The 26,393-nt window shown below is 39.1% G+C and overlaps 2 protein-coding genes across 5 annotated transcripts; both read right to left on the reverse strand.

The window, feature by feature from the left end:
* Positions 1-255: 255 nt before the first annotated feature.
* On the reverse strand, positions 256-7,303 carry LOC140929844 (MICAL-like protein 1). The gene is made up of 5 exons (XM_073379539.1): positions 6,944-7,303; positions 4,804-4,852; positions 3,595-3,739; positions 3,155-3,190; positions 256-2,392 (listed from the first exon to the last, which is right to left on the reverse strand). Exons 1-5 carry the CDS (start codon positions 7,120-7,122, stop codon positions 2,208-2,210), a joined length of 594 nt encoding a protein of 197 aa, XP_073235640.1. The 5' UTR covers positions 7,123-7,303; the 3' UTR covers positions 256-2,207.
* Positions 7,304-12,260: 4,957 nt separating this feature from the next.
* On the reverse strand, positions 12,261-22,855 carry LOC140931312 (uncharacterized). 4 transcript variants are annotated; one of them, XM_073381095.1, is made up of 6 exons: positions 22,600-22,768; positions 21,296-21,868; positions 19,350-19,597; positions 18,185-18,250; positions 15,603-15,928; positions 12,261-12,631 (listed from the first exon to the last, which is right to left on the reverse strand). In XM_073381095.1, exons 2-5 carry the CDS (start codon positions 21,793-21,795, stop codon positions 15,612-15,614), a joined length of 1,131 nt encoding a protein of 376 aa, XP_073237196.1. In that variant the 5' UTR covers positions 21,796-21,868; positions 22,600-22,768; the 3' UTR covers positions 12,261-12,631; positions 15,603-15,611. The 4 variants fall into 4 exon arrangements, with proteins under 4 accessions (XP_073237196.1, XP_073237197.1, XP_073237194.1 ...); XM_073381096.1 differs by having other exon boundaries at positions 12,261-15,928; positions 18,185-18,244; positions 22,600-22,855; XM_073381093.1 differs by having other exon boundaries at positions 12,261-15,928; positions 22,600-22,761.
* Between the last annotated feature and the right edge of the window lie 3,538 nt (positions 22,856-26,393).

Below are 26,393 nucleotides of genomic sequence, written 5' to 3' on the forward strand. Positions count from 1 at the left end.
GCCGGACTCGTTTTCAAAATCTCTCCTCTGGGGAACGTTTTTGGTGCTCGAAAACGCCGTTTACGAGTGGACGGAAGGCTAACACGGAGAACACTAAAATACCCAGATACGTCTGAAGAGCATGTATAAAATGTGTGAAAATCTTTGGACTGTACACTCTCCGTGTTTAAGCCACTCTGTGTGCCGTTTTCAGGAAGGAACGGCGTGGCTGCAGCCAGAGACTAAGCAACATGTTAAAAAATGGATGCGTTAAGGTATAATTCAAACATTTAATGAAATCACTTAAGTTATACGTTACGGTCAACCTGGGACCATCCTCTTTAGTTACAGTCTGCCTTTCAGAAACCATCTAAAAGTAACGGCTGCCCGAAAGGATCGGCCTCTTTAGCCTATATAATCCAAACGTAACGAGGGCTGTTTCTATTCTATGGTATGGCCTAGCGTTAACGTTGTATTTTTTTAAAAAAAATAAGGACACTTAAAGAAAAGTAATATAGTTAACGTTTGAATTTCTGTTGTGTACAGTTTTTTAAAACTGTATTAAAATATACATGGAATAAAGATAAGATGCTAAATACAGTGTCAAATAAGACAAACTGCGCTTAAAGGAGTGTCTTGCCGGCTCGCCTCGGCGATAAAGGGCCTTTGATACACGGCTTTGTCCGACGGCTGTCATGCTGATGAGCCCCAACAAGCTAAGGGCGAAAAAGCTGTTCATAGCTGCCACTGCTTGGGTGATATGGCTGTGCGCATGCGTGAGGTACTAGCCAGGCCGTGGGTTGGTGTATATGCCTCTTGCTTTCAGTGTGTCTTCACTGTAATTTTCAGGAAGTTATAATAACTCCTCTAGTGGGGCTAATTTAACTCCTTACAGTGGAGTTATTTTTCGTGGAGTTATTTTAACTCCAAAAAGGAGTTTAAAGAACTCTTTTTCAGGAGTAAAAGTGACCCCAGATATTGAGGAGTTAAAATAACCCCCAAAAAGGAGTTATCCTGTACCTAAAATTTTTACTCCACTTTCAGAGTTAAATTAACTCCAAAAAGAGTAAAAACAACCCATGTAAGGAGTACAAGTAACCCCATTTCGGAGTAATTTTAACTCCAGACTGGGAGTAAAAAGAACTCTTTTTCAGGAGTAAAAATGACCCCAAATTCGGAGTTAAATTAGGCGTTAAAATAACCCCAAAAAAGGGGTTATCCTGTACCTAAAATTTTTACTCCATTTTTGGAGTTATAATAACTCCCTAAAAATTACGGTGTTGGTGTCAAATAAAGTCGTTTCAACTATGTATAAACGCAAGCTAAAGTATTGTATCATACACTATATATTGATGTAACGTCCACAGATATGGTTTTCGCTCTTTTACCACAGAGGCTTCTGGGTATTGGCTATTCAGAGGTTGCGCTTGAGACAAGGCCCGTTTTTTGTCGAATTGCACTACGGGAAAGTGTTTACCCCAGTCACCTCTGCATAGGGACGTGGTTAAGCTTAAGCAACGACAACGGCGACAGTACCGAGAACGACATATAAGCAACAGGTTTAGAATAGCAAAACAACAACTATGCACTCGCACCACATTTTGTGTACATTTCTTTGCCACCACCGCAAGACTACAACGTGAAAGTGTCTAATTTCAAGTTTTGTGGAGGACGCGAACACAACACCGCGACTTTCGTTTTCTTTTCTTAAACTTCGATACAGTCTTTTATAATTCAACTACAGCTAGGAGAGTTTACCAACATTTGACGAACTGAACAAAACGGCATGAGCTTAAAGCAGTGAAACATACGTCGTTTAAATGTCAGCTGAAATTAGAAATGTGACTCACGTTCCTTCAATCTTCGTCGGGATTATTTCAACTAACTTACTGTATCAACTGTAGGCTCTCCTGGAGTTGAATTCCTATAAGAACCGTATCAAAGTTTAAAGAGAGGAAGAAAAATTTCCTCGTCGCTTGTTTTGTCCTTCACAAAACGTGAAATTTGGCATTTTTGTGCAGTGACGGCAAAGAAATGTACAAAAAAGCCTGATGCACGTGCATAGTTTGCTTTTTTGCCGCTCTCCTTTCCGTACTCGCCGTGGTCGTTGCTTAAGCCCCCTAATGCTAGACATGTTAACGCGTCCCAGTCCCACGCTCAACCACACTGGCCAAAAAAACACGCTGGTTTTGATTAAATCTTCTTGGTGTTATAGAATATATCGCATCCTATTTGAATTCATTTTCAGCCTGATTTTCCTGTTCAAGTTCTTGTGATGTGCTCCTTGTTCTGCTAGTCTTGCTCGTGGGGCTCACTTCGCCAGAACTAAGACGATTCCTCCGTTTTTCGTAAATTTCAGAGAAGTTATTCTCATCTTTGAGGACATCGAAAAGGGTTCTTCGCGTTTGACCTGAATATAAAGCACAAACCCAAATGTTAAAATTTCAAAAAGTAAAAGCGTCTCCGGCCTGTAGTGATTACTAAACCACCCAGCTAACTAATGCAATCAAGAGACAAAGTTATTATTCCTACATGAGGGACATATAAATATGTACATCAAACTGTAGGGTTTCGAGCCCTCCACAATGGGTTTTCGATTCAGAAGAATTAGATCTGAACTCTTTGGGTTAAAGATGGTTAAGTTTACCTGGCTTAGTTTGGATCAGCGGGAGGTGTAGCTGGGGTTTTTCAAAGGGAGGTGGGGGGGGGGGGGGGGGAGGGAGGGAGTCACACCTAGGGTACTTACCAGATTGGGATGTCGACATCCACGCCGCGTTTTACTAAAAGTGACATTTTTTCGAATGAGCAGGGAGCGTGGGGGGAGAGAAAGCCTAAAAAATAGCTACATAGATGAATTAAGTTCCACGTTACATATAATACTTTATTTTAGTCTCACTGGTCGACTACAGATATGCGGTCCTACAAATAGAGTATGGAACTACCCAGCACTTGAAAATATTTATTACATGTTGATTCTTCAGATTCGCGCGTTTTCGTTACAATCATAGGGACATAAAACAATTATCTCACAAAAAGGGGCGTTACAGGCACCCCAGGACCTTCCCCTAGCTTCGTCCCTGATCAGAAAGATTTACAGCTGCTATAACTGGCCTAGTTTGGATTATTAATCCATGGACACTCACAAAAAAATACAGATTTTTTTAGATTTATACTGTACCTGTCGGAGATGTGGCAGTTGGACTTGTGGGGGCTAAAATAGGAAAAGAATTTGTTTTTATCAGTCATGATTTTGTACCTCAGTAGACTAAGAGTAGGTCGAGAATCTGCTCGACTGACGGCGCTTAGGCGATACGTGGAAGAGACGATAAGCGTTATTTCAATTCTAACAACAATAACAGAACAACACTCCATCTTTTACTCCCTTCTTTTTCTCGAATATGGAGTGTTTTTTTTTTCAGTTATATTCTCTTAAGTACTTGTAGCTCCTACTGATGCGAAAACCGTAGGAAGAAAAAGGAGAAGATCAGCAGAAGAACCCGATTTGCTTGCCCCTTTTTCGAATGTCTGCGAATACCTGGTCTTTTGAAGTTACCGGCGGCCTCTAATGAAGAAACCATATAAATATTTGGTGCGACGTATAAACCCAACACTTACAAGAACGCGATTGCTTGGTCATTCGCTTGTATAACATTGACACATAGGTCATCACACTCAATTCATCAACAACTTCCATCGATACCAGGTCCTCGGCGTCCAATAGTGCTGGTACCTTTAATACCTCTTGGGCAATTTTGAAAGCCTGAAAGCAAACAAACAGACGAACGTTTAATTTTGGTCAATGAAACTCGGTTTAACACAGCAAATAAAACATCAAAGAATTTGACCTTCTGAAAAGACAAACTTTGAGCCATTTTTTCAACTCAGTTATTTTTTCGACAGTTTACCAATAAAAAGAGTTGCGAGTTTACTTTTTTATTGCTTATTGTATTATACAAGACGTCTACTGATGTTCATACGTGTGTCATCGCTATGTTGAGTTTGTAGGGCAGTCTAGTTTTGGTAATAGCAGTGAATAATAGCGGAGCTCTCGCGCGCGAAGCGCGCAGCGGAGCACCATGGGTAAGAAAATGTGGTAAACTACCCATCCAAGAAAATTTGGTAATCACGTGACCGTACACCGAGCGAGCGACCGTCCGTCCGCACCACAGGCATACTAATGTAAAATAACTCAATCAACAGGTATGGCAACCCAAATGCGACTCAAGGTTTTATTTAGAACAAAAAACAACAACATAGTCTTGTCTTTTCCGGCGTTATTTTTTATGTTTACATTAACGTGGACAACAGAGAAAGAGCTAGAGCGAGTTATTGAAAACAAAGGAGACGAATTTCTTAGGAAGAAAAACATGGAAATTCAAAGCGGCGGTGAGAAAATGAGAAATGCTAGCGACCAGCAAGGTGAAAATGAGCGGCAATGAAAAATAAAAGCGAACATGAACACAGGAGACAAAATATTGGGTAAGCACATACGACAATTCCTCTATGAAAAAAATGTGTAACTAGGAAGTTTGACGTTTTAGCCGTACAAAACAGCGTTGGAGTCGTGCAAAAGAACAACAAGGGAAAGACAAAAAAGCGTGCTGCACGTGGAAATTTTTTTTTTTTGCTAATTAGAGGAAAAAGTGTGTTGCACGTGCAATTTGTTTTTTTTTTGGCTAATTACATCTATTAGTCTTGAAGCCATATTCATTGTCGTCCGCGTTTAGCATTACACGATTCAATTTTTTTGTTTACACGTATCATTAACCAGAGCTTCGCTTTTAGCCCTGGCTAAATCTATATATTAAACTGATCTCGACTTACCAACTCGTTATTTTTCATTGCATCGTCTTTTGAGAGGCTCTCAAAATCCCTGAAATGATAATTCTTGATTAACATTTGACAAAGTTCGAAAATTAACCTCCGACATGGACTTCGTTTTAGTTGTTTTTTTTCCAGTTACGGCTATTTAAAAACGTTTTTATTATCAATTAAACAATAAGACAACGTGGGATTGCGTTCCAAAACATTAGGTTTTCAGCCGTTTTACAATAGTAATTTCACTAAGTCAACTCAGTTGACGGGTTCACTTCCTCACCAGCGTTTTGAAACCAAACTTTTAAGACAAGCAGTAAACAGGCTAATCACTTGACTTCCCCATAACTAAATGCAGATCAAAGGATGGCTTAACTTCATGCTTTGAGGTTACCAGGGCCCATAACCTCGCTACCGGCTCCTGGGTCACCTAATTCTTGGAAACTACCTTCTTGCTGTCCCGTTCGAAACAAAAGGTTATCTCAGGGACCGAGTAGCTAGGGGACGATGTATTCCCTAGTCTGTGCACGAACACAGTTAATGGATTGATGGTTTGTTCGGGCACTATACCGGATATGTGGAAGAACAAACATCTTGAGATCGACTGAGAAAAAGGATCTCAGCAAAATGCTCCCAGATGAAATATATGCCCCCCTGTAAAGTCTATTAGTATTGAGAAGCTTATTAAGTAAGTATGCAAGAAGGACAATGCATGAGTTGCAGGAGCCTGTGAATTGAACTGCAGTCAGTTTCACCTAGTATCTGTTTTGTCTTTAGAGTACTTGCATAGCTACTATCGATGATAGCTTCGAGCTTTTAACATCCTTCGATGAAATATCATTCTCCGCAAACAATGTATACACGCTCAGAGATTTGAAAAACTGTGGATGAAATCATATAATGTTACCATTCAATTCAAACCTCTTTTGCTATTTAATTCTAGGATTTTAGAAAACGAAATTAGGATTTTGTGAATTGATATTTGGATTGAAAGGGTTGACTAGCCATAACTATTGGAAGAAGGCGACGGTAAAATCGAAGGACCGAATGCCACGAAAAAAAGTCTGTCAAAAAGTCATCTTAAGTGCAAACTGACCTATCGAAGTTACGCAAGAGCGGCCTTTAAAAACCACTTAAGGTAGAAATCGATACTTATTCAAACTTATTGTACTCAGGAAAAACATTTAACGCATCCAAAGCTGTAATAGTAAACCTATTGTAGTAGTCAATCCCGATAAAGGTCAGTTTTTTACAGATGACCTTTAAGAAACTTCATGAATTTGGCCGTCCATCTCGCCCCCCTCCAAAACGATAAGGAAACGGACAGAACTCATATTTCCCTATCTGTTTTGTGTATTTATTCAATATTTAGTAAACCGTGAACTGTGTTCTTTTGTCATCGTTTCGCCATCTGATTTTAAGGTTGATTAGGTTTAATTGCTGTTCGAGATGTACTGGGGGATCGTGAGGGTCGTCATTCCAAGCTTCTTTTTTTTTTTTACTGAAATGAATTGTAACTTATCTATTTCTTAGTTATATATTTCTGGTCGTGAATGTGATTAAGATTTGAACGCTATTTCGTGCAACAGATCATTTAGTGTTTGTTGTAAATATTTTCCTTCCTCTAATTCTTATTGTTCAGTTGTTCTGAACACTATAAAATCTTGTTATGTGTGAAAGTTTATCATATGAGATGATTAACTTTCACTCGTAACAAGAATTTATCAATAGCAGATTGTGGCCTTGGAAAACATATTATTTCTTAGATAAACAATATTAGAAAATGCGAGAGAGGTTTTAAACACGACAACTTTTATATAAACACGGATCTTGTATAATTTTGATCTACCCATATGATGCAGAAGTTTGGCGTTTGACGTTATTTTACCCAGCGGATAAACAAACGGCGTTATCAGCTAGCAGTATGTCAGTTATGACACTACTGATCGTAAAGTTATTAAACTGGACTTATTTTGAGTTAGGCAATTTGCTGAGATGTTCGGAAAACTCTGTGGTCTCACCCAAGTCAATTTTGCCATACTCAGGTGAAATAATTTCGGGGAAAGGGGACCTCGCTTATTATAGATATTAAGTTGCATTTTGCTTAACGCACACTAAAAGAGAACCTGCTTGAACTCCAAATACTTACAGAAGTTCTGGGTTGAATCGGTGAAGAAGGGCACAGAACGCCAAACCATCTCTCCATGATGCATTCAAATCGCGAACGTCGACATCTTTGTACCCCTCAGTTTGCTGTTTGCACCACTCTAAAAGCGCTTCTTTTCCCTTCAGACTTCTGGTCCTTGAAACTGCCTGTTTTGTAGACATCACGCAAGATCACTCGTCAAATTTCACAGCGTATCAGTACCTACTAACTGTAACTCATGCATACAATTTTGAGCACGGTTCACGATCTTAAGCAACTGTCTGACGGAAGCGTTATGAAATTTTGATAATATTAAGTGCGAGTTCACAGCCCCTTAAGGCAATTGACGATGTTGTTGGCTGTTCGCGCTCAGCAGGGGATTATAAATACTTGACAATCATCACGAATGTGTGTCAAAGAGCTTTATCATAGTCACGGTTCACAAGAGGTCACTTATATTGGTATTTTTCCCCTTTTCTCAACAAAATAAACTTTCATTACTTCCGAAGAAGCCAATATATAAACAAATCGTCTGAAATCATGATATGACAGTGACACTTTTCTTTAAAAATCGCAGAATGGCTACACTTTTCGAACACTTTGAATTTATCTGTAGACACTTCAAATGAAGAACCACACCTTTTAGTGTCTTCTATTACGGGTAAGCAGTCGTTCCCTCTTTCTCTGATTTCTTAAACTCCGACCTCGTTTTACCACCCTGGAAAACTTTTGGCTTTGTTCAGTGTTAACTACTGGCTACAAAACAGGCACGTACCGGCCGATATGGTTGATGATTTCCTATTCACAAAGCACTAACATCAAACTATATTTTGAGGTACTAATTTTGATTCAATTGAGTGAACTATTTTTGAATGAAATACTTGTGATTTTGAATGACATTGTAAAAAGTGTCATTTGTCAGTTTAGAGAAACTGAAAATAAAATTTACCAACAACAATTAATGAGTTAATAAAAAATTAGAAGAGGCTTTTGAAAACCGAATTTTTTAACAGTATAAGATAAATAATAGTCACAAGAGCATCCAAAGCAACAAAATAATATTTGGGACACTTTGTTGTGACCCTACAACTGACTGTAATTTCCACAACAGATTGCTCAAAGATGATTTCCAACATAAACACCAAATAGCTAATACTTCAAGTTCTTTTAGGACAAGTGAAGGTTTATTTCTGTGAAACGAAAAAAGGCTGGTCGGAGTTTCAGAACCTCTTTTAGTTGGTCACCGTCGGTTAGTAAAAGATTCCTTTACTAAAAATTTTGAGTTTGATGATTAGCTCAAAAGATAAAAATATCCGACGGGAGTTAATGTCGAAAAGGCTTTTAGAGTTAAAACGTTTATACTAAAGGTAATCGGAATTGATGGCTTAGAAACGAGTTAACTGAGCCGGGTATAAGTCGTTTACAGTTTCGTCCTTTTTCAAAGAGGACCGCTATTCTCTAGTGCATTCTTATTTCCGGGGTAAACTCAAGGCCGTTAGCAGGTAGCACACCTTAAGCTCAGACATTACTCTTGCAAAAGGAAAAGAAGACTGAGAAAAACAGAGTTAATGTTTGTAACATTACTTCGCATGCTTCTGTGTGTTGAGTACGAATATGCCCTAACCTGGTTAAACTTTCACGCTTGGCTTATACGTGAATTCTCTCGGCCAATTTTTGAAATTTTTAGCTTTTGGAGGACTCAGAGAGCAAGTTACGTTTGTTTTAGCCTATGTTTGCTTGTTTGTTTATTTCAACCCATATATATTTTCTTTGCACATGTGTGTTCCAGCTGGCAAGCGATAGTATGCACTTCATGGCGTAGTTATTTTGCAAATGCAACGCCATCTAAATTACTGTCGTACTTTCCGAATTGTAACTTTTACGGATGTTACTATAGTAACGGAATTGCTGCTTTTGTTTTTTATGTTCGCCCGTAGTTTGTTGATCTTTTTTTTTTCAGTAAAAAACTTCAACCTGAAAACTCAGAGATCACACCATAGTTATTAGAGGAGACTGGTTATGAAAAGCGGCAAACATCAATGATAAAAACGACAGTGCTGCAGTTTATGTTGGAAGCACCCTGAAAGTGCACAATCCTTTGTTTTCTGTCGGTTACGGAATAAATTAATACAACGTTTCTATTGGTCAATACAATCAAAATGATAGGAATTCTTTTGAACGTTGTGCACTTTCAGGTCCACAAAAACATATAACAAAGGAGTCTGACGGGTTTCATAACCAGTCCACTCAATTTACTATGATCACACTGTGCAATACGCCTCTGAGGAGCACGTAATGTAGTCCTTTCAACCGCCCTTGCCGGAAAGAGAAATTATAATAATAATAATAATAATAATAATATTCAATACTTATATTGCGCTTTTTCTATAAAAATACTCAAAAGTGCATTACAATATTATCAATAACTAAATTAAAACCAGTAAAATCACCCGGTAAAATTACAATATTACAATATTAACATTACAATATTAAAAAAATAAAAATAAAAATAATAAAAATAAAAAAAATAAATAAATAAATAATCTAACTAAAAGCCTTTTTAAATAAATATGTTTTAACAGAGCGTTTAAAAGAGTCGATTGATGTTTCCTGTCTAATTGGCAGAGGAAGACTGTTCCATAAAAAGGGGGCAGCCATCGATAACGCGCGATCTCCCAAGGTCTTCTTCGTTCTTAGCCGAGGTCTTTCTAACAATATACCATTATTGTTACGGCGTAGTTGGTAACGTGAGACCGGTAAGACAGAGACAAGATCCTTAAGATAGCTAGGCGCAACACCGTGCAGAATCTTGAATGTAACAAGGAGAATCTTAAAATCTACGCGCAAGCGCACTGGTAGCCAGTGGAGTTCTCTTAACAAAGGAGTAACGTGACAATACTTAGGTGCACAGTAAACCAATCGAGCACTGGCATTCATGACTCTTTGAAGTTTCTTAATTTGATACTCAGGAGCACCGTACAATAAACCATTACAGTAGTCAAATGGATGAAACAGAAAGAGCAAATGGATGAAACAGAAAGAATTAGAAAGTCAACAGGCCCAGACCGGTAGCTGGATTTTTACCAATAGTTTATTAACACTTCAGTACATTTTCACGGACCCAGTTCTAGCCTGCGTAGCATGGCGGTTTTGTCGAGCTGACGCGGTTTCTCTGCCCTCGCCCGCCTTTGTTACTGAACGCGCCTAACCAAAACCGCCACTCTACGCAGGCTACCCCAGTTCGGCTCCGACACATCCCCCAAACGGGGAGGCATAGCTATGACTGTCTCACTCTATCTCTCCCATCAGTTTAAGGTTTCAGGCTTTTTGCGAAAATTGTAGCCCACTTCAGTGCGGTTTCGAAACTTAAAAATATCTTGGAAATCTGTCAGAAAATGCGAAATATCTAGGAAATCTGTTCCAGAAAATGGCTCAGAAATCGAAAATCGAAAATCGAAAGTCGCCGAGTATTCGAAAATTCTAGCGGACCTTCCTTCCGAACAGATATTTACCGAAATTACTCGTTGGGTGCCCCTGTACCAGTATTACAAGGCTTTCCTACAAAGTTTCTACAGAAGATTGAGTGGAAGAAGGTAGACCGTAGGTGGCGATTCTTCGAAACCGTAATTTTATCAGTTACTTTGCATGATTTTAAACGAGAAGCCGACAATCCCTCAGGATGGTCACGCGAGCGAGGAAATCGAGCGAAGCGAGTGAAAGTAAAAAACAAGAAGCCGAGGGGAATCATTTTGTCTTGTTTCGTTTAGTTTGTCCCCCTTATAATTTAATAGCACATTAAACGACAGTCAGGAAGTTTCCACTTTGGGGGTTGTGTCTTTTCGCTGCTACCCAGGCGGGTTTCAGTTTCCATCCTTTCCGCTCCAAGATTTGGACAGAAGGGAGTGGAGCAACAGGTCATTTGCGCTATGACATCATTTCACTACTATGACCAGAATCTTTCGGGGTTTCGCTTTCTTTTGCAAATTAGGGCTTTTGTTATTTAAACCTCGCTGGGATTATCAAATTTAAATATGAACTGCGAAAAGCCTTGTGGTTATAGTAGTACAGTGACGCCATCATGCAAACAATGGCCCATTATTGCCACGCGTAATGCGTCATTTTGTCGAAAGTGCTAAAGTATAGTTTAGCACTTTCGTCTTTTTAATACGTTCAGGAGTTAACGAGAGAAGTGAGAAGTCAGTGTACAGAAAAAGCGTCATGCACATGCAAATTTGGCGGCCATATTGGTCATCCAAAACAACGAAACGGCGGCCATTGTTGATGTTCCAAACAAGTCCTTGGGAGTTGAACTCTTTTCTTTTGTTCGAATAAATTTGCCTAGATGCTGGGCAAGTGAGTATACATGTATGAGAAGTGCGTATTATAAGTGTTATGTGATTGTTTGCTGTCAATATTAGGGAGCAACTTGCCTCCCACCGTAGAATGTGGTCCGGGTTCAAATCCTGGCGTCGACGGCATTATGTGGGTTGAGTTTGTTGTTGGTTCTCTCCCTTGCTCCCAGAGGTTTTTTTCCGGGTACTCCGGTTTTCCCCTCTCCTTAAAAACCAACACTTTCAATTTCCAATTCGATCTGACACGCACGGACACGTTTCAACGAGTTCTTATGAGTTTCTGTCTAAACCCATTGCTTTTTTGCGGTTCAACAAAAATGTGCAAATTGTTTTGCTCCCTATAGAGCGTTAACAACAAGAAATATTGTAAATTTTTTGTAAATTGTAATTTGTTTACCCACGGAGCACCAAAGCGACGGTAAAATGTATAACAAAACCATGCGACTTGTTTCGCAACATTGCTGCAAAACGAGTGGAAAAGCAATATTACGCGTTTTACCACCCACATTCAAACCTGTCAAGCAACAAATCAAGTTGTTAATAAGTTTGAACGAGGGTGGTAAAACGCGCAACATCCGCTTTTCAACTCGTTTTGCAGCAATGTTGCAAAACAAGTTGCACATTTTTGTTGCCTGTTTTAATCAATGACGGCGATGGCGATGGCAAGGAGCACGGCAAAAAGCAGTGGGTTTAGACCTGAGAAGCATATAACCCCGAATCGGGGTTAAAGGCTTCTGGTTTAGATCAGTAAAACATTTTTGCACGTGCATCACGCGTATTTCTGTAAATTTCTTCGTGTCGTCGTTGCATGACTACGACGTAAAATTTCCTAATCTCAAGTTTAATTTAGGAGGTAAACAGAAGACGATTGAATAAGAGCGCGAACTCACTTTTTAAGTGACGCTAAAGCCGGCATCTTCAGTTCAAAACGCTAACATTTTCAGGGTAATAAGTTAGTTCACAAAAGGCACAATTAAAAAAAACTTTTATTAAGGACAGACTCCTTGAATAGAAACATCTATACAGCACAACAAAGTAGGATGACGTCAGCCCCTCTTATCTCTTAGACTGTTTCCCTATTTTGGTGAGAAATGCCCAGGGACGGACACTGATAGTCCGGGTGTTAATTGAGCTTTGAACCTCAGTCCGTCTGTATTTCAAAGAGAGAAGGATTGGTCGTATTCAGCTAACAAAGTCAAAACTACCCTGGTGAAAGGGTTTTCCTCCATCGCTATCCTCAATTTGAGCCGGCAAGCGGAGATAACAAGCTACCTTGTCTGTCCCCTTGGCGGCTCGTTGTCATCTGTTTGCGCATCAGTATAACATAGCAATAAGGTCTCTGGAACCAGAGAAATTAAAAAAAGGCAATTTGCCATACGAGGTAACTCCAACATTATCTCAAATATTGCCTACGATAGCTACAGCTTATAGTTATATATTTAAATTAATTGTTTGAAAACTGTTCTAGCTGGCCTATAAACTCGTTTTCCTCAAAGTTAGCAGAAAAAAACTTACGCAACGTTTTATCCCTAGCAAGAGAATGTTCGCGCTTGTTCGCATTCTTCAGCTCAGCGACCACCTCTCCTTTCGCTAGAGAGAGACGACGCCGCTATCGCAAAACGTCCCTAGCGACGGGCCGAAGCGATGAATGGCGATTGTATTCGCATGCTTAACTAGAGACCTTGACATTTAAAGACGAAGACAACTACGAAGACAAGGTTTTCTCGATACTAAATGCGCGGGCGTAAACCAGTGTCATTTTGGCCGGAAAAACGTGATAACCGTTGTCATTCTACTACGGGTTTAAGGGAGTAGTGGCAGAAACAAGTTATTATATGTGAGAATTAGTTTTAACATTTTGTGATCGGGAGAGGGCTTAACCTCCTTCATTAACATACCCGCACTGACGGCTTTTCTGGTGAAAAAAGTACAGTGAAGCTTTCCGGGGTGTATATGTTTTGAGAATACGCGAGAAAACTATAACTTAAATCTTGTCCTCGTCTTCGTCCTCGAATCTACAGGTCTCGACGAACAGCTTTTTAACTTGTTTAAGCTTTGGGGTGAATGAAGCATTTATATAAAAGTCAGGGGCACCCAACGAGAATATAGTTCAAAACCACTGAAACATAGCATTGTTAAACGTATTTTAGTATTTAAACGGTAGATATTGGCATATTTTTATCCCCTAAAAATTTATCTGTTCGGATTTCCTACCTGAAAGTCTAGTAATCAGAAAATTATAGGGATTAAAACTTACCTTTTCGAAAATTTCAGCCAGGTAAAAGGATCCCGAAAATTCTAGGTAATCTTTTTAGGGTAAAAATCCGTTAAAAAAATGGGCAATTATACCACTTTTTAGATGTTCGAAAATCCTAGGAGAGGCAAGCAAGCAAGAAATTTTACAAATTCGTCTTCCGAACAGATATTTTCCGAAAATTGACGTTGGGTGCCCTTGAAAAGTTAGTCTGAAATGTCAGACCTCTCCACCACCGGTTAGGGGGTGGAAACGTGTGACATTTCACACCAGCATTAAGTCTACATAACATCTTCAAATCCCCTAATTAATAATTACTTATTCTGTAGTGATCTTCATCGATCATTATGATTTTACAGTTATGTATGTTTAACATACGTACTAATACGATAAAAGTCTAGCTGGTTAGTTTTCGTGACTTGTTGACATAGAGATCATGTCTACGATTTCGAAGAAAAAAATTGTACAACTTTATGTTATCTGGTTTTCAGGCTTGTATATACAATCTCCTATTTTACAAACAGTCAAATCTCACTTCAGCGACTACCAAAATGCGACTATTTAATATTCGTTTACGAGAGTTGGTCTCTTCGGAGAATCTAAACATGAAAACACGGGATCTCTTCCGAAAAGAGGTCAGGGCACTTTTACTTTTGGCTCACCACCACCAGAATGGGGTTTAACTTTCAAGCACCAGTCACGCGAGAAGAAAGCTTATTTTTCTCTTTTGCCTCCATTCGCGCATATTGTGCTTTGCACTAAAAATTGTGATCATTCAAATGAAAGCAGCTGAACAGTACTTTCCTGTGGTACTGTTCATTATGCAGCACAAGGTGGTTCTAACTTCCGAGCCTTTGAGTGAACTCCTATGGTGTGACCATTCAAATGAAAGCTACTGAGCAGTACTTTCCTGTGGTACTGTTAATTATGCCGTATAAGGTGGTCCTAGCTTTTGAGTCTGTGGATGAAATCCTAAGTGTGACCATTCAAATGAAAGCTACTGAGCAGTACTTTCCTGTGGTACTGTTAATTATGCCGTATAAGGTGGTCCTAGCTTTTGAGTCTGTGGATGAAATCCTAAGTGTGACCATTCAAATGAAAGCTACTGAGCAGTACTTTCCTGTGGTTAAAAAAGGTTAAAAAGGTTAAAGGCATGTTTATAGTGGAAGGTGCACTTAGCTAGTCAGCTAATTTACAGGCACTCCACTCGAATATTTAGAAACAAATAATTCAAATACAACATAACAGGATTAAAAACCCCAACTGGCAGAAGGCAACCAGTTGGCTATTTACAAGCATGGCCGAGAATTTGAACTCGGGACGACCGAGCACAAATCCAGCAAGTGGCCAGAGCGGGACTCGAACCCGGGACCGCCGGATTGCGAGTCCGACGCGCTGACCACTCGGCCACGCTAAGAAGAAAGCTTATGGTACTGTGGTACTGTTAATTATGCCGTATAAGGTGGTCCTAGCTTTTGAGTCTGTGGATGAAATCCTAAGTGTGACCATTCAAATGAAAGCTACTGAGCAACACTTTTCTGTGGTACTGTTTATTATGCTGCACTTTTTTTTTTACGGCCGAAGTCTCAGCCTGTTTATTCATTTTTCTAGGTATCACAATTGCAATATTTCAACTGGGGTTTTCAATATTGAAAGTGAAATTTTAAATGCTTGAAAAGTCAAATCCTTATATTTCAGTAATAGTTCCAAAGTCGATCCGGTTAAACAATAGTTCCAACGGTTTAGTATGGTTTCAGTAGTTCCAATGTACTACGATGATTGCAGGATTCTCTTAATGCGGCTGAACAGTAGTTTCAATGGTTTACAATGTACTAGGTGGTTCTAACAAGTAAGTCTGTGGACGAAATCATACTATAAACACATGTAATATTCCCCTCTAACGAGAAGTAAATGTTTCCACTGCAACGTGGTAGCAGGAACTCTTCTGCTTATAAAAAAAAGTTTCAATAATGCACAATAAATATCACCTTAAACTAAAAGCACTAATTGTCATAAAAACAGTATTAAATTTTCAAAATGATACAAGAAATGTCACCTCTAAACTTCAAGCATTAAACTGTCTAATCACGTGATCAATAGGAGCCCTGCAGATGGGGCAAGGGTCCCCCCTTAACTTCAAGACTTGTGCACATTGCAGGCAGCAGCAGCAGTGTCCTGTGTCGCCATGAATGATTGTTGCATTTTTGGGTTGCTCCATACAGATTATACACTTTGAATTATCATCAGTGTCTTCTGGGAAAGCCAAAGCCTTTCCTTTCTCAGTGATAAGTGCCATAGAGGCTGCGTTCGATTCTGATTCAGCTGTTGTTACACGATCACGTGTCACCCATGGGTTTTCTTCTGGCTGGCGGCTGGAAAGAGCTTCAAAGAAAAGAAAATGAATTGTCAAAGAATGCGATCGTTCAGGTCATTGTAGCCCTGAATATGACTGTTGCTGACAGTGACTGATGTTTCGACAGGCTTTGCAGTATGCCGACCATTGATTAAAATCGAACATTGATTATTAAAAACAGATTACCAAGATAACAAATAACGAAATAAACTGATAATAAAAAATGTTCAATTAATTGTTGCAAAAATAAAAGACCTCAAAAGTTTGTTTTTTTGATTTTCACATAGGTGAAAAATAAATGGAATTCTTATAACTGATTTTTCCAATTTTCATTTATCAATGATTGATCAATAATTTCCACGATTGATTGTTTCTGACGAACAATAATATATTATTATGAAATCTCAGCCAATTTCTAACACCACCAGCACTCAAAATTTCAGATTTTTCATTTTCTATAGTAGGCTCAGTCTCCAGCCACTATAGTGTCTCAATGCACCTGCGATTTTCAGGTGGGAAGAATCGTGGGCACATTAGGACACTTACAGCTGGCATGGAGCCTACTTTTACAAAGGCAAATAGATTTTATAAACTCAGTTTGATAAAACCACATTTCAGTGTCTTATTCCGCCACCACCAATGTATCACCACAGCTTCATTTTGGAAACTTCATGCATTGTTTACTTCGACGGAATTCGGGCAAATAGATCGCAATTCTCAACAGGTCGTCTGCTACTGTTTCTCCGTGCTCAAAATAACGGCCGGTCAACGGACAATGTCCGGCCTGATCGTGGACTTGACCAGTCAAACTCTCGTCTCGCCGGTCATTTTGACCGGTAACTTGTGGATACGAACATTTTAAAATATTTTCCATATAGTTGTCGCTTAATGCGTTTTGCTCGATAACGCTGTAGTGATTTCTTTTACCTTTGGCTTTTTTTTTTTGCTGCTTTGCAATAATTAAAAAAAAAAAAAAAGGACACCGCAATCAATTTCATGTTGTCATGTAATGAAACGCAACAAAGCGAAACAACAACAAACTGAGTTGTGGAGTGACTCAACGATGCAGCAGGTCGTAAGTTGCACTTTCTGCTTGTTGCTAAAATCAATAGTGTGACCGTCTTTGGGAAAAAAATACACTAACGATAATCTGTTATACGTTAGAAAACTAAAGGATAGCTAGCAGTTTTGTCCATCTAACGTTTCACATCTAAGTGTAAGAGGATGGAGGGGCACCCAACGAGAATATAGTTTAAAACCACTTAACAATAGCATTGTTATACGGAATTTAATATTCAAACGGTAGATATGGGCATATTTTTATCCCCTAAAAATTTTTCATCTGTTCGGATTTCCTAGCTGAAAGTCTAGTGATCCGAAAATTATAGGGATTAAAACTTACCTTTTCGAACATTTCAGCTAGAAAAAAGGCTCCCAAAAATTCTAGGTGACCTTTTTAGGGTAAAAATCCATTAAAAAAATAGGCAATTATACCATTTTTTAGATGTTCGAAAATCCTAGGAGAGGCAGCAAGCAAGAAATTTTACAACAAATGTTCCGAAAATTCTAGATCTCAAATCGTCTACCGAACAGATATTTTCCGAAAGTTGACGTTGGGTGCCCCTGAGGATTGTGAAAATCAACTTCGACGGAATTCGGGCAAATAGATCGCAATTCTCAACTGGTCGTCTGCTACTGTTTCTCCGGGAACAAATTTTAGCGCATCGTTTTTATAATAATTTCTTTATGTCGAACATGAATCTCGTTTGCGGACTCGATTCCAGAATAGTCTGATAAAAATTTAAGCTAATCGAGAACGAACGTCGTCTATCCTTGTAAACAGCTCTCTTCAAACTTCTGTTGACGTTAATGAGCACTTCGCGATAAAGTGTTACGCGACGACTCAAACGAAAGCTCTGCTGTATATTTATTGACTTCTGATGATAAACACGCTTTTTGTGGAACAGGTTTCCCCCCAAATCAGCTTCTTCACCGAAAATATTTAGCGCTGTTCTTTCAGATTTTTAATTTTCTATAGTGGGCTCAGTCTCCAGCAGCCATAGTGTCTCAATGCACCTGCGATTTTCAGGTGGGGAGAATTGTGGGTACATTAGGACACCCACAGCTAGAGACAAAGCCTACTTTTGCAAAGGCAAATAGATTTTATAAACTCAGTTGATAAAACCACATTTCGGTGTCTTATTCTGCCACTACCAATGTAGCACCACAGCTTCAATTTGGAAACGTCATGCTTTGTTCACTTATTAAAAGAAAACATACTGCACCTGAATGAGTTTGGAAACCCCTGGTTGTGCCAATGCGGGCAGGTGAAGGGCCAGTCTGATCTGCAGCTTTACAGAAATAAGAAATTACATATTAATAACAAGCAAATCAGCCATTACCAAAAGCCTGCTATAGGCAGCCTGTGTAGCTACAGTGAGATTCAAAAGTTCTCATAGTTCTGTGTACACTTTATTATCATTTGTGTTTGTAGTAACTGTTAGTTGAATTGAACTGTATCAGGGTCAGGTTAGGGTGGGTAACCCCACTATAGGTAACATTATAACCCAGTACAACTTGCCACATGGATGGGTGGCCCACATCTAAACCGGCTCCTCCGCCAGTGTACAGAGTTTTAGCTGGTGAGGAGGGTGGCATGTCACCCAGCAGATATAAAGAGAAGACCTGTCAAAGGACCGATGAGCTCCTTGCAAGCCAATGGCCACCATACAAACACCATACTATTCGCCATTTTGCACATCTCTCATAATACACCTTGTTCATCCCGTCCCCCCACCCCCCTCCCCCACCAAAAAAAAAAACAAAACACAAAACCAAAAAAAAATGTGCAGGAGAATTGTCTTCAGTTTCTCTTGGGACCACTATAATACCCAAGAGAAATTAAAAACAAAGGTTATGCTATCTTTGGTGGGGGAGGGGGGAGTGGAGAGGGGGGCAAACAAAGTGTAATACATGAGAAATGTGCAAATGGCGAAAGAATGCTCTTTAGCCTTGTAAGGCAAATTTCCCTAAGAAATGGAAAACTCTGAACTACAGGCATTGCAAAACGTAGACATACTCAGCGAACCAAAAGGATATCCTGACTGAAAGGGCAGCATGATGGTGACGCTGATCAACAATCATAACAAAAGACTAATTGCCCTTTACAGTCACAACAACCAATAACAAATAACTTTGCAGCCTCCATCTAAGGCGCCGTCCACACAGCTCTGGAAATTTTTGAAACCGTACATCTTTTATCTGGATTAATGTAGACAGGGCCTTAAACCACTCAGGAGAGTGGTTTCAAAACAATGTGGTTTCAGTGACCAGATTCATTGGTTTTGTGTGGACAGAGAACCAATTTGTGTAAAAAAGTATGCTGTCTCAAAAATGTCTGGATTTGTGTGGATGTGGCCTAAATTTTCTACACCTATCAATTATTTTCACCTTCAATTACACCACCCATGCAATCTTGACACAAGTCGTATTCACATTCTGGGCAATGCCATGAGAAATGATCCATTGGATTATTATGAACAGAACGACAGTTATCACATCTCCATCCCCCATTGAACTGGGCATACACATCATGCGAGTTAGCTTTGTAAAGCGGATGAGGGTGAAGTGGTGTGTTTTGTGGTTTAAAGCATTCTTGACAGACATCAAATTCACATTCTTCACAATGCCGAGAGAATCTAAAAGAGTACAAATGGCAGTAAGTTAGCACAGTTTGTATAATGACACTAAAATCTGAATCCACTATGATGAACTACAAAAATTATATATACATGTAGTATAAAGCATATCAACCAAAGATGTATTTATATATGAGAGAAGTTGCTATTCTGGGTTTGGATATCAAAGCATCAGATCAAAATGTTTTTTTTTTCATAGAAGCCTGGTAATTTTTTACAAATTTACCTCATAGTGCTTGCCAATGATTTAAAGATTAATTTTGATCCAATAGAGGTATTTTCAAAGTTGCCATTAAAGAACACTTTGATACTAGTTTTTTTTTCCTTCTCTTACTTGTCATCAACTCCTGCTAAACTTTCTTTGAGGCTTTCATTTGCTCAATCCAGAATAATCTTGAGAAATAAGTACAGAGTGAGCACCACATTGAACAAAACAACAAAACAATGTGACATTTACCAAGCAACTAAGGTAACAACTTGCAATTTCAGTCCTGTAAACGTTTTACTACTTGCAAGCATGACCAAAGTAGTGGCAGCGTGGAGCGTCGAAAAGTAGTCTTTTTTAATCCTTGGTTTTGCGAACACTATTCTTAGCTAGTAATTGTGCGGCAACTTATTTTTTTGCTGTTGTGTTCAAGTTAATGCACCAATTTTATCATTCGCATGTTAAATAAATTTGACATAAATTTTCTTCCAACAAGCCCAGCCACTTGAGTAACACAAATTTTCCTCCAAAAAGTAGCCCCTCAAAATGGCCTTTGAGGTAAATTTTCAGATTATATTAGGCTATACAAAAGCAATAAGTCTCAGATGTGTCCTTCCTTCAACAACAGTTTTCTCCTAACAATATAATTGAATACATATTTAAATGAAGATATGATCGTCGCAGTGGTAATTGCAATTTAAGCAATAATTGCAAATTAACCCTCCAAAAAAAATGTTTGTGACTTCAAAGGGATTTCAACCCATGACCTCTGCATTAGCGCTGCAGTGCTCCACTATTAATACATACATGTATCTAATAATACACACTAAAGAGAAAAGGTTATGAGAAGCAATAAGATGATCACTATGTCAGGGTTCAAAACGGGGGGTGGGGGGCGGGGAACACTTGCCCGCTATATACAGTGGAACCTCGATTTGACGAACCTCTATATACCAAAGTCCTCGGTATAATGAACGATTTTCTTCAGCCACCCCAAAATTACAATAAAATGTGTGGAACAGAACCTTGATATAATGAACATTGATTTAACGAAATCCTTGTTATAACGAACACAATCTAGAAAAGCAAACATAAAATATACCTCGACATAACAAATAAATGTCAACATGTGACTGAAAGATAGCTAAAGAGGAATGCAAAACAGGCCAATGAGGATAAAACTTATGTGTACAGTAGTTTTAAGCAGTTTTGTTTGCCTGTTCTTGTGTTTCTAGAGCTGTAGCAACGTACAGCTCTGAACTGAGACAATAGCTTCATACGCAAATGTTTATTACAGAAATTGGTCAGATTGGGAAATGCTGGACGTTGGAAATTAATCATTAACCATACCTTAATATAATTAACATTTTGCTTGTTTTCCCAACACTTTGTTAAATCAAAGTTTTAAATAACACAAAATTTCACAGCAAAAAGGGATGGATGGCCATGGGTCCCTTGGCCAACCCATAAATCAAGAAAGGACTAGCACCTACTTTTCAAAAGGCCTGCTCTGATGGCCACAGACATCGCACACCCAACTACCTCCTGAAACTGTATAAACGAGTGACGTGTCCACTAGCCTTAAAACATGACGATGAATTGGATGTTGCCAGGGAACATAACACTTTCGACAGATATCAAAGTCAGGGCAGGTTGGGCAATGAAATGAGAAAGTTTCTCTTAATGTGTGACTTGTCTTCTTGCAAACTGCACACCTCCAAAGTCCATTTTGATTCTGATAATATAGTCTGCTTGTTTCTACATAATACAGTGGATGGCGGTGAACTGAATAGTCTTCATTTATATTACTGTAAACACATGAGTAGCAAAGATCAAAGGAGCATTGCCTGCAGTGAAATGGATGCGAGCTAGAATTGTTCTCTGCACCACAATGATCACATTTCCAATGCCCTGCAAAAGACCCATAAACAATCATGGGATCCACCTCTTGTAGTTCATGCTCATGAAGTGGGCTACAAATCTTGCTGAACATCTTATTTTTAGTTTTCTTGTGATACCACAGGTGAACATTTGTACAATTCTTGAAAGATCAGTGAACAAGATTACTGCAACAGACCAAATAAGGAGGGTATTACATAAAAATTATTTTTTAAGCATTCATGGGGTATTCATGTGATGCTAAAAATTGCAAAGACAGGATGGAAAAAGACAGTGTGCTACACATATATATGACTATATAAAACCACATAAGTTAAGCAACTGAATCCAACAGGAGAAGCTAGGAGAAAGTGTATTTCTCATACATTCTACTTCACTAAGCATTAGGAAGGTGTCAAAGTAGTGGTTTATCATAAAAATTATCTTAAAATAAGTCTTACATTTTTAACCACTAAAAATATAATTTAGTACTAACCTAGTTGCCGACAGTATCAAGACTCTACCAAACATTGCCCATACTTGTCACAAATTACGTGATTCACTGATGATTTCAGTACATATTTTAATTTCTACTTCTCCAAGCATACAAGCACCATTAACGGCTGTAAAAAATCACAACTTAAGCTTATACAATAATGAAACAGGGAATTTATAATAATCAGGGCTTGCTGAACGCCTCAAAAATTCGAATAATCCCGTACATACAAGTACTTCCTCTCTATTATGTGTTTCATCACTTCTGCTTCTGAAACAAATCAGCATAAATAACCGAAAAAAGTGTGCAAACCAGAGAAGGATTAAATCAAGCACATTTCTTTTCTTGTAGGAAGAGAGCTCCCGAACTAAAAGCCGCCATATTGAAATGTGACAAAGAATCGGGTAAACAATAAAACCTCACCTTTGTGAAGAAAAATCCGTGACGCTGCAGATATCTTGTTCGTAGAATTTGAGTGATATGACGATGCCTCATCGAATAAGTCAAAAAAGGAAATTCCTTGCAAAAAATTGAAGGCTGGGGGTGTCAACTCCTGTATAGGTGACGCACTCAAAAAAATCCCCTGATGTCAGGGGAAACGGGGGTGCCCCGATACAACTTTTCATATGACTTCAGGGACTTCAGCCCGATGGCTTGCATGGTACGTGTAGCAGCCCACGGATTGAAAACTCTAGTTTTTATGATCATTAACTTTACCATCAGTTTAATATGTAAGAGTGTATCGTATATGAACTATACTGCGCCGCGAGGAACAGTTTTTCCATTAACTTAAATTTTTGCTTACAGGGACGCTTACAGGTCAGAACGTGCTAAAAGGCATATCCGGGATTTTTTATTGTGACGTCACTCCCGCCCCTCCAAGTAGACTGGGGAACAACGAGGAAGTGTTAGCAACAATTGAATATCCTCTTCACCGCTCTATCTTTATACTGTTATGTCAATGATTTATTGAATAAACGTAGCTGGCAAAAATTTTAACCTTTGAGTTATTGTTTGTTGTTTGGCGGGCCGTTCTCCCACCACGTCAAATTTTATGTTTATGCACAAGATTTTCATCCGGAGGAATTGACTGGCTTGTGTGCAAAATATATAAACGGCAAACTGATCGTGACGGAAAGCGATGAACAAGCCAAAACAAAATTGTCAAAAAATTCAAAATACTGAAAAAGAGGTCAAAAAATTCAATCACTTAAAAAAATACGAAATAATAATTAAATGAGCAAATTTGTTGAAATATTTTTTGTTTTACTATTTTGTTTACTTACATTGCTTACCCGTCTGGATCAGTTTGCCGTGAATATACTTTCTAAATTAAAAGGACAAATACAGAGAGCCATGATGTTTCAGTTTCGTAGCATTACTTTATTTCATTTTTATTCATTATTTATTTTCAGTTTCCCCACTCAGATCTTCTCACATTAATTAAAGATTACAAAAGACATCTTGTAGCAGGAAGAGCTATGCAAACTTGTCAAAGCTACAATAAATTATATTAAAATTACATTAATGAAGGTGGATTTCATTGATATGTAGCAATATCAAATATTACTAATTCTAGTCTGATATAAATTGGTAGTGACAGGAGCCCATGATGGGCTCCTGGTAGTGAGAAGATTGGGGGTGAGGGTGTGGACTGGGGGTGGGCGAAGGGGGGAAGGAGCAAAAACCTTCACGATGTTTATCTGCTGCTGTTTGTGTTTTATTTTTCGATTGGGAAATTTTTTGATTCTGATTTCTAAAATCTGTGTATGATGTTTGAGTCAGGTTTCTCGATTCTGATTTATGATTCCTATTTCCGATTTCTGATTTCAGTTTTCTTCTAAAAACCAGGAATCAATTGCCTTCGATCACTTTCTTAGTGATCTGATTCCTGAAATTCAGAAAAGGATTGGACACAAAGCTCCTTGATTATAAGGTCCTGTTCGCACAACGCAATAGGAAGCCATTTCTAGTATGAACGATTTTTTCACCTACCGAAATTCATTAGGGCCTATAAATTAATGGGCAATTGGGCAAGGGGATGTGATGTGACTTCGATGAAAAGTGAAAGCCGGGGGGCTGGCCCAATTTGCCAAGATCACGGCACGTTACTTAGACACAACAAAGATCAACTTGAACTTCGTGATAACATGACAATCACGCCAGCCCGATTAGCCGGCTAACCGAGCCAGAATTTTTCCTGCCGGGCCAGCCTGGTGGACTAAACCAGCCACGGGAATAATAGCGTAGCTGGAAACACACTCTGTTTATGCTCATTGCTTCCATCTGGTTTCTTTCTCTAAGTTTTTTTTAAACGTCACATACTGTAAGCCACGGAATTTACCATACACTAGATTGAAATAATCGAAATAGAAGAAATACATTCATTAAGTGCCGGAATACGATATTCGCTGGACACTAATAAAAGTAAACCGCAAAACGTTTCTTCAAGTACCCATGCGAGAATGTTGGCACAATGCCGGTGCTCAGCCTACTACAACTACTCCGTACGTGCTCATGTTCAAAATGGCGTCTTAGAGTCAAAAGATTAGAGAGTGAAATGGCGTAATTATGTATAGTGCATACAGTTACATATCGGGTACTCAAGGTGGGAACACAACACCATTTTGTGCCAGTACCCAGGCCAAATTTACTCAGTGCAAATTTGGTGCAAAAAAGTGCAAACTAAGGTTAAATAAAGGGTTAAGATGTTAAATACCGCATTTGCTCTCAAATTTAGAACCCCATGTAAACTTGCAAGCAAATACGGTATTTACCATCTCTGCTTTTTTCAGTTTGCACTTTTTTACACCATATTTGCACCGAGTAAATTTGAGTAAATCCAATTTTTCGTGCCGTGCGCGGGCAATTCCTTAGGCAGTGTTTACCGAGTACAGTACATGCTGCTGGGCACTCAGATATTACGTGATCATACCCTTTTTTCAAGTAGTCATGCAGAATCCGAACACGGTGCTGGTTCGACCTTGTGTTTGGGCACAAAAGTGGGAACCGGGTCCCTGTGTACACACAGTTTTTGTTAGTTTTGAGTCCACTACCTTTTAATAGCTGATAAGCGCATGTTTCAAAATGGCGTGTGCCAGGGCAAACTGGAATAACCATGTACACAGTCACATCAAGTACTCAAGGTGTGAACACAATACCATCTTATGCTGACCCAGACACTGGTTTCCGGAAACTAAGTGTGGGCAGCTCTTTAGAGAACTCAGCTGTAGTCCAGCTAAGGGCCATTTGACGTCTTTTGCTAGCCTGAGTGGCAGGCGCAAAAAGGGGAGGGGGAGGGGGGAGGGAGAGAGGGAAAAGGGAAGGGAGCGCCTGCTCTAAGAGCCTATGTTTTTGCATAACGCCTACCAATTTTCTAGTAATCCGATTACGCTTACTGTTAATCAAGTGTCGCTACACTCGCCATTGCAGAAAAACATTACACTCACGGACTAAAGAAATTCGCTTAGTTATTCAGATCCAGAAGGCACTTTGGAGAAAATTGGAACCCTTATTCAGCCGTAATAAAAAAAGCTTTACGCTTCAAAAGAGGTCAAAGAAATTGCGCTTGCACCAGAGGGCAAATCCTGCCGACCAGAAACCAATAACTACAGTCAATCGATATGTATGTCATGACCTCTCAGTGTGAAACATGCGGCTAAAATAACATTTGCTCAGTATAAATGCAGAACCTTCCAGAGCATAATCTACTCAGCAGATAAAAACAACTTTATTGGAATAAGCAGCATTTTGGCATGAGGTAAAACCACCCTCTTTTATTGCTAAGTTACATCGGCGAATGTCATCGTTCGATAAATTGGTTAAATCTTTCGCTCGTAAGCACAACAATTCCATCTCCTGCAACTGGTCTTCGATAATACTTTTCAGTTGCGAAATGATGAGAATCGCCGCATTACCATTTAGCTCATAGTTCTTCGCGCGTACAAACATTTGGTAAATTAAACTCTTGCCGTATCCGGTCCGCAAAACCGCCAGAACATCTCTGTCGGCTAAAAGAGCCCTTAATGCTGATTCTTGCTCTGGTTTTAAAACAGTTTCTCTACCTCTAGATAAATTCACATCTTTCAAAGCACTCTCTACGACATCCACGTCTACCGCTCCCATCTCGACTGTTTGTTGATTTGTGAAACGCGCATTTCAATATGTTACTCATTACGGCTCAGCCAATCAGGAATTTGCGGACGCCAGTGTCCGCA

This window comes from Porites lutea, chromosome 3 (assembly GCF_958299795.1).
Source record: "Porites lutea chromosome 3, jaPorLute2.1, whole genome shotgun sequence".
In the NCBI taxonomy this organism is placed as follows: Eukaryota; Metazoa; Cnidaria; class Anthozoa; order Scleractinia; family Poritidae; genus Porites; species Porites lutea.

Excerpts from the sequence above, each read along its gene's own strand:
- LOC140931312 (XM_073381095.1), bottom strand. The coding sequence starts at position 21,795 with ATGTTCAGCAAGATTTGTAGCCCACTTCATGAGCATGAACTACAAGAG. Across the intron at positions 19,598-21,295 it reads CAGAGCAGGCCTTTTGAAAA|ATTCTCTCGGCATTGTGAAG; the intron begins GTAGGTGCTAGT and ends GTACTCTTTTAG. Across the intron at positions 18,251-19,349 it reads CATGGGTGGTGTAATTGAAG|CTGCAGATCAGACTGGCCCT; the intron begins GTGAAAATAATT and ends ATTTCTGTAAAG.
- LOC140929844 (XM_073379539.1), bottom strand. The coding sequence starts at position 7,122 with ATGTCTACAAAACAGGCAGTTTCAAGGACCAGAAGTCTGAAGGGAAAA. Across the intron at positions 3,191-3,594 it reads GACCAAGCAATCGCGTTCTT|CCCCCACAAGTCCAACTGCC; the intron begins GTAAGTGTTGGG and ends TTCCTATTTTAG. Across the intron at positions 2,393-3,154 it reads TGCCACATCTCCGACAGGTA|CAGGTCAAACGCGAAGAACC; the intron begins CAGTATAAATCT and ends GTGCTTTATATT.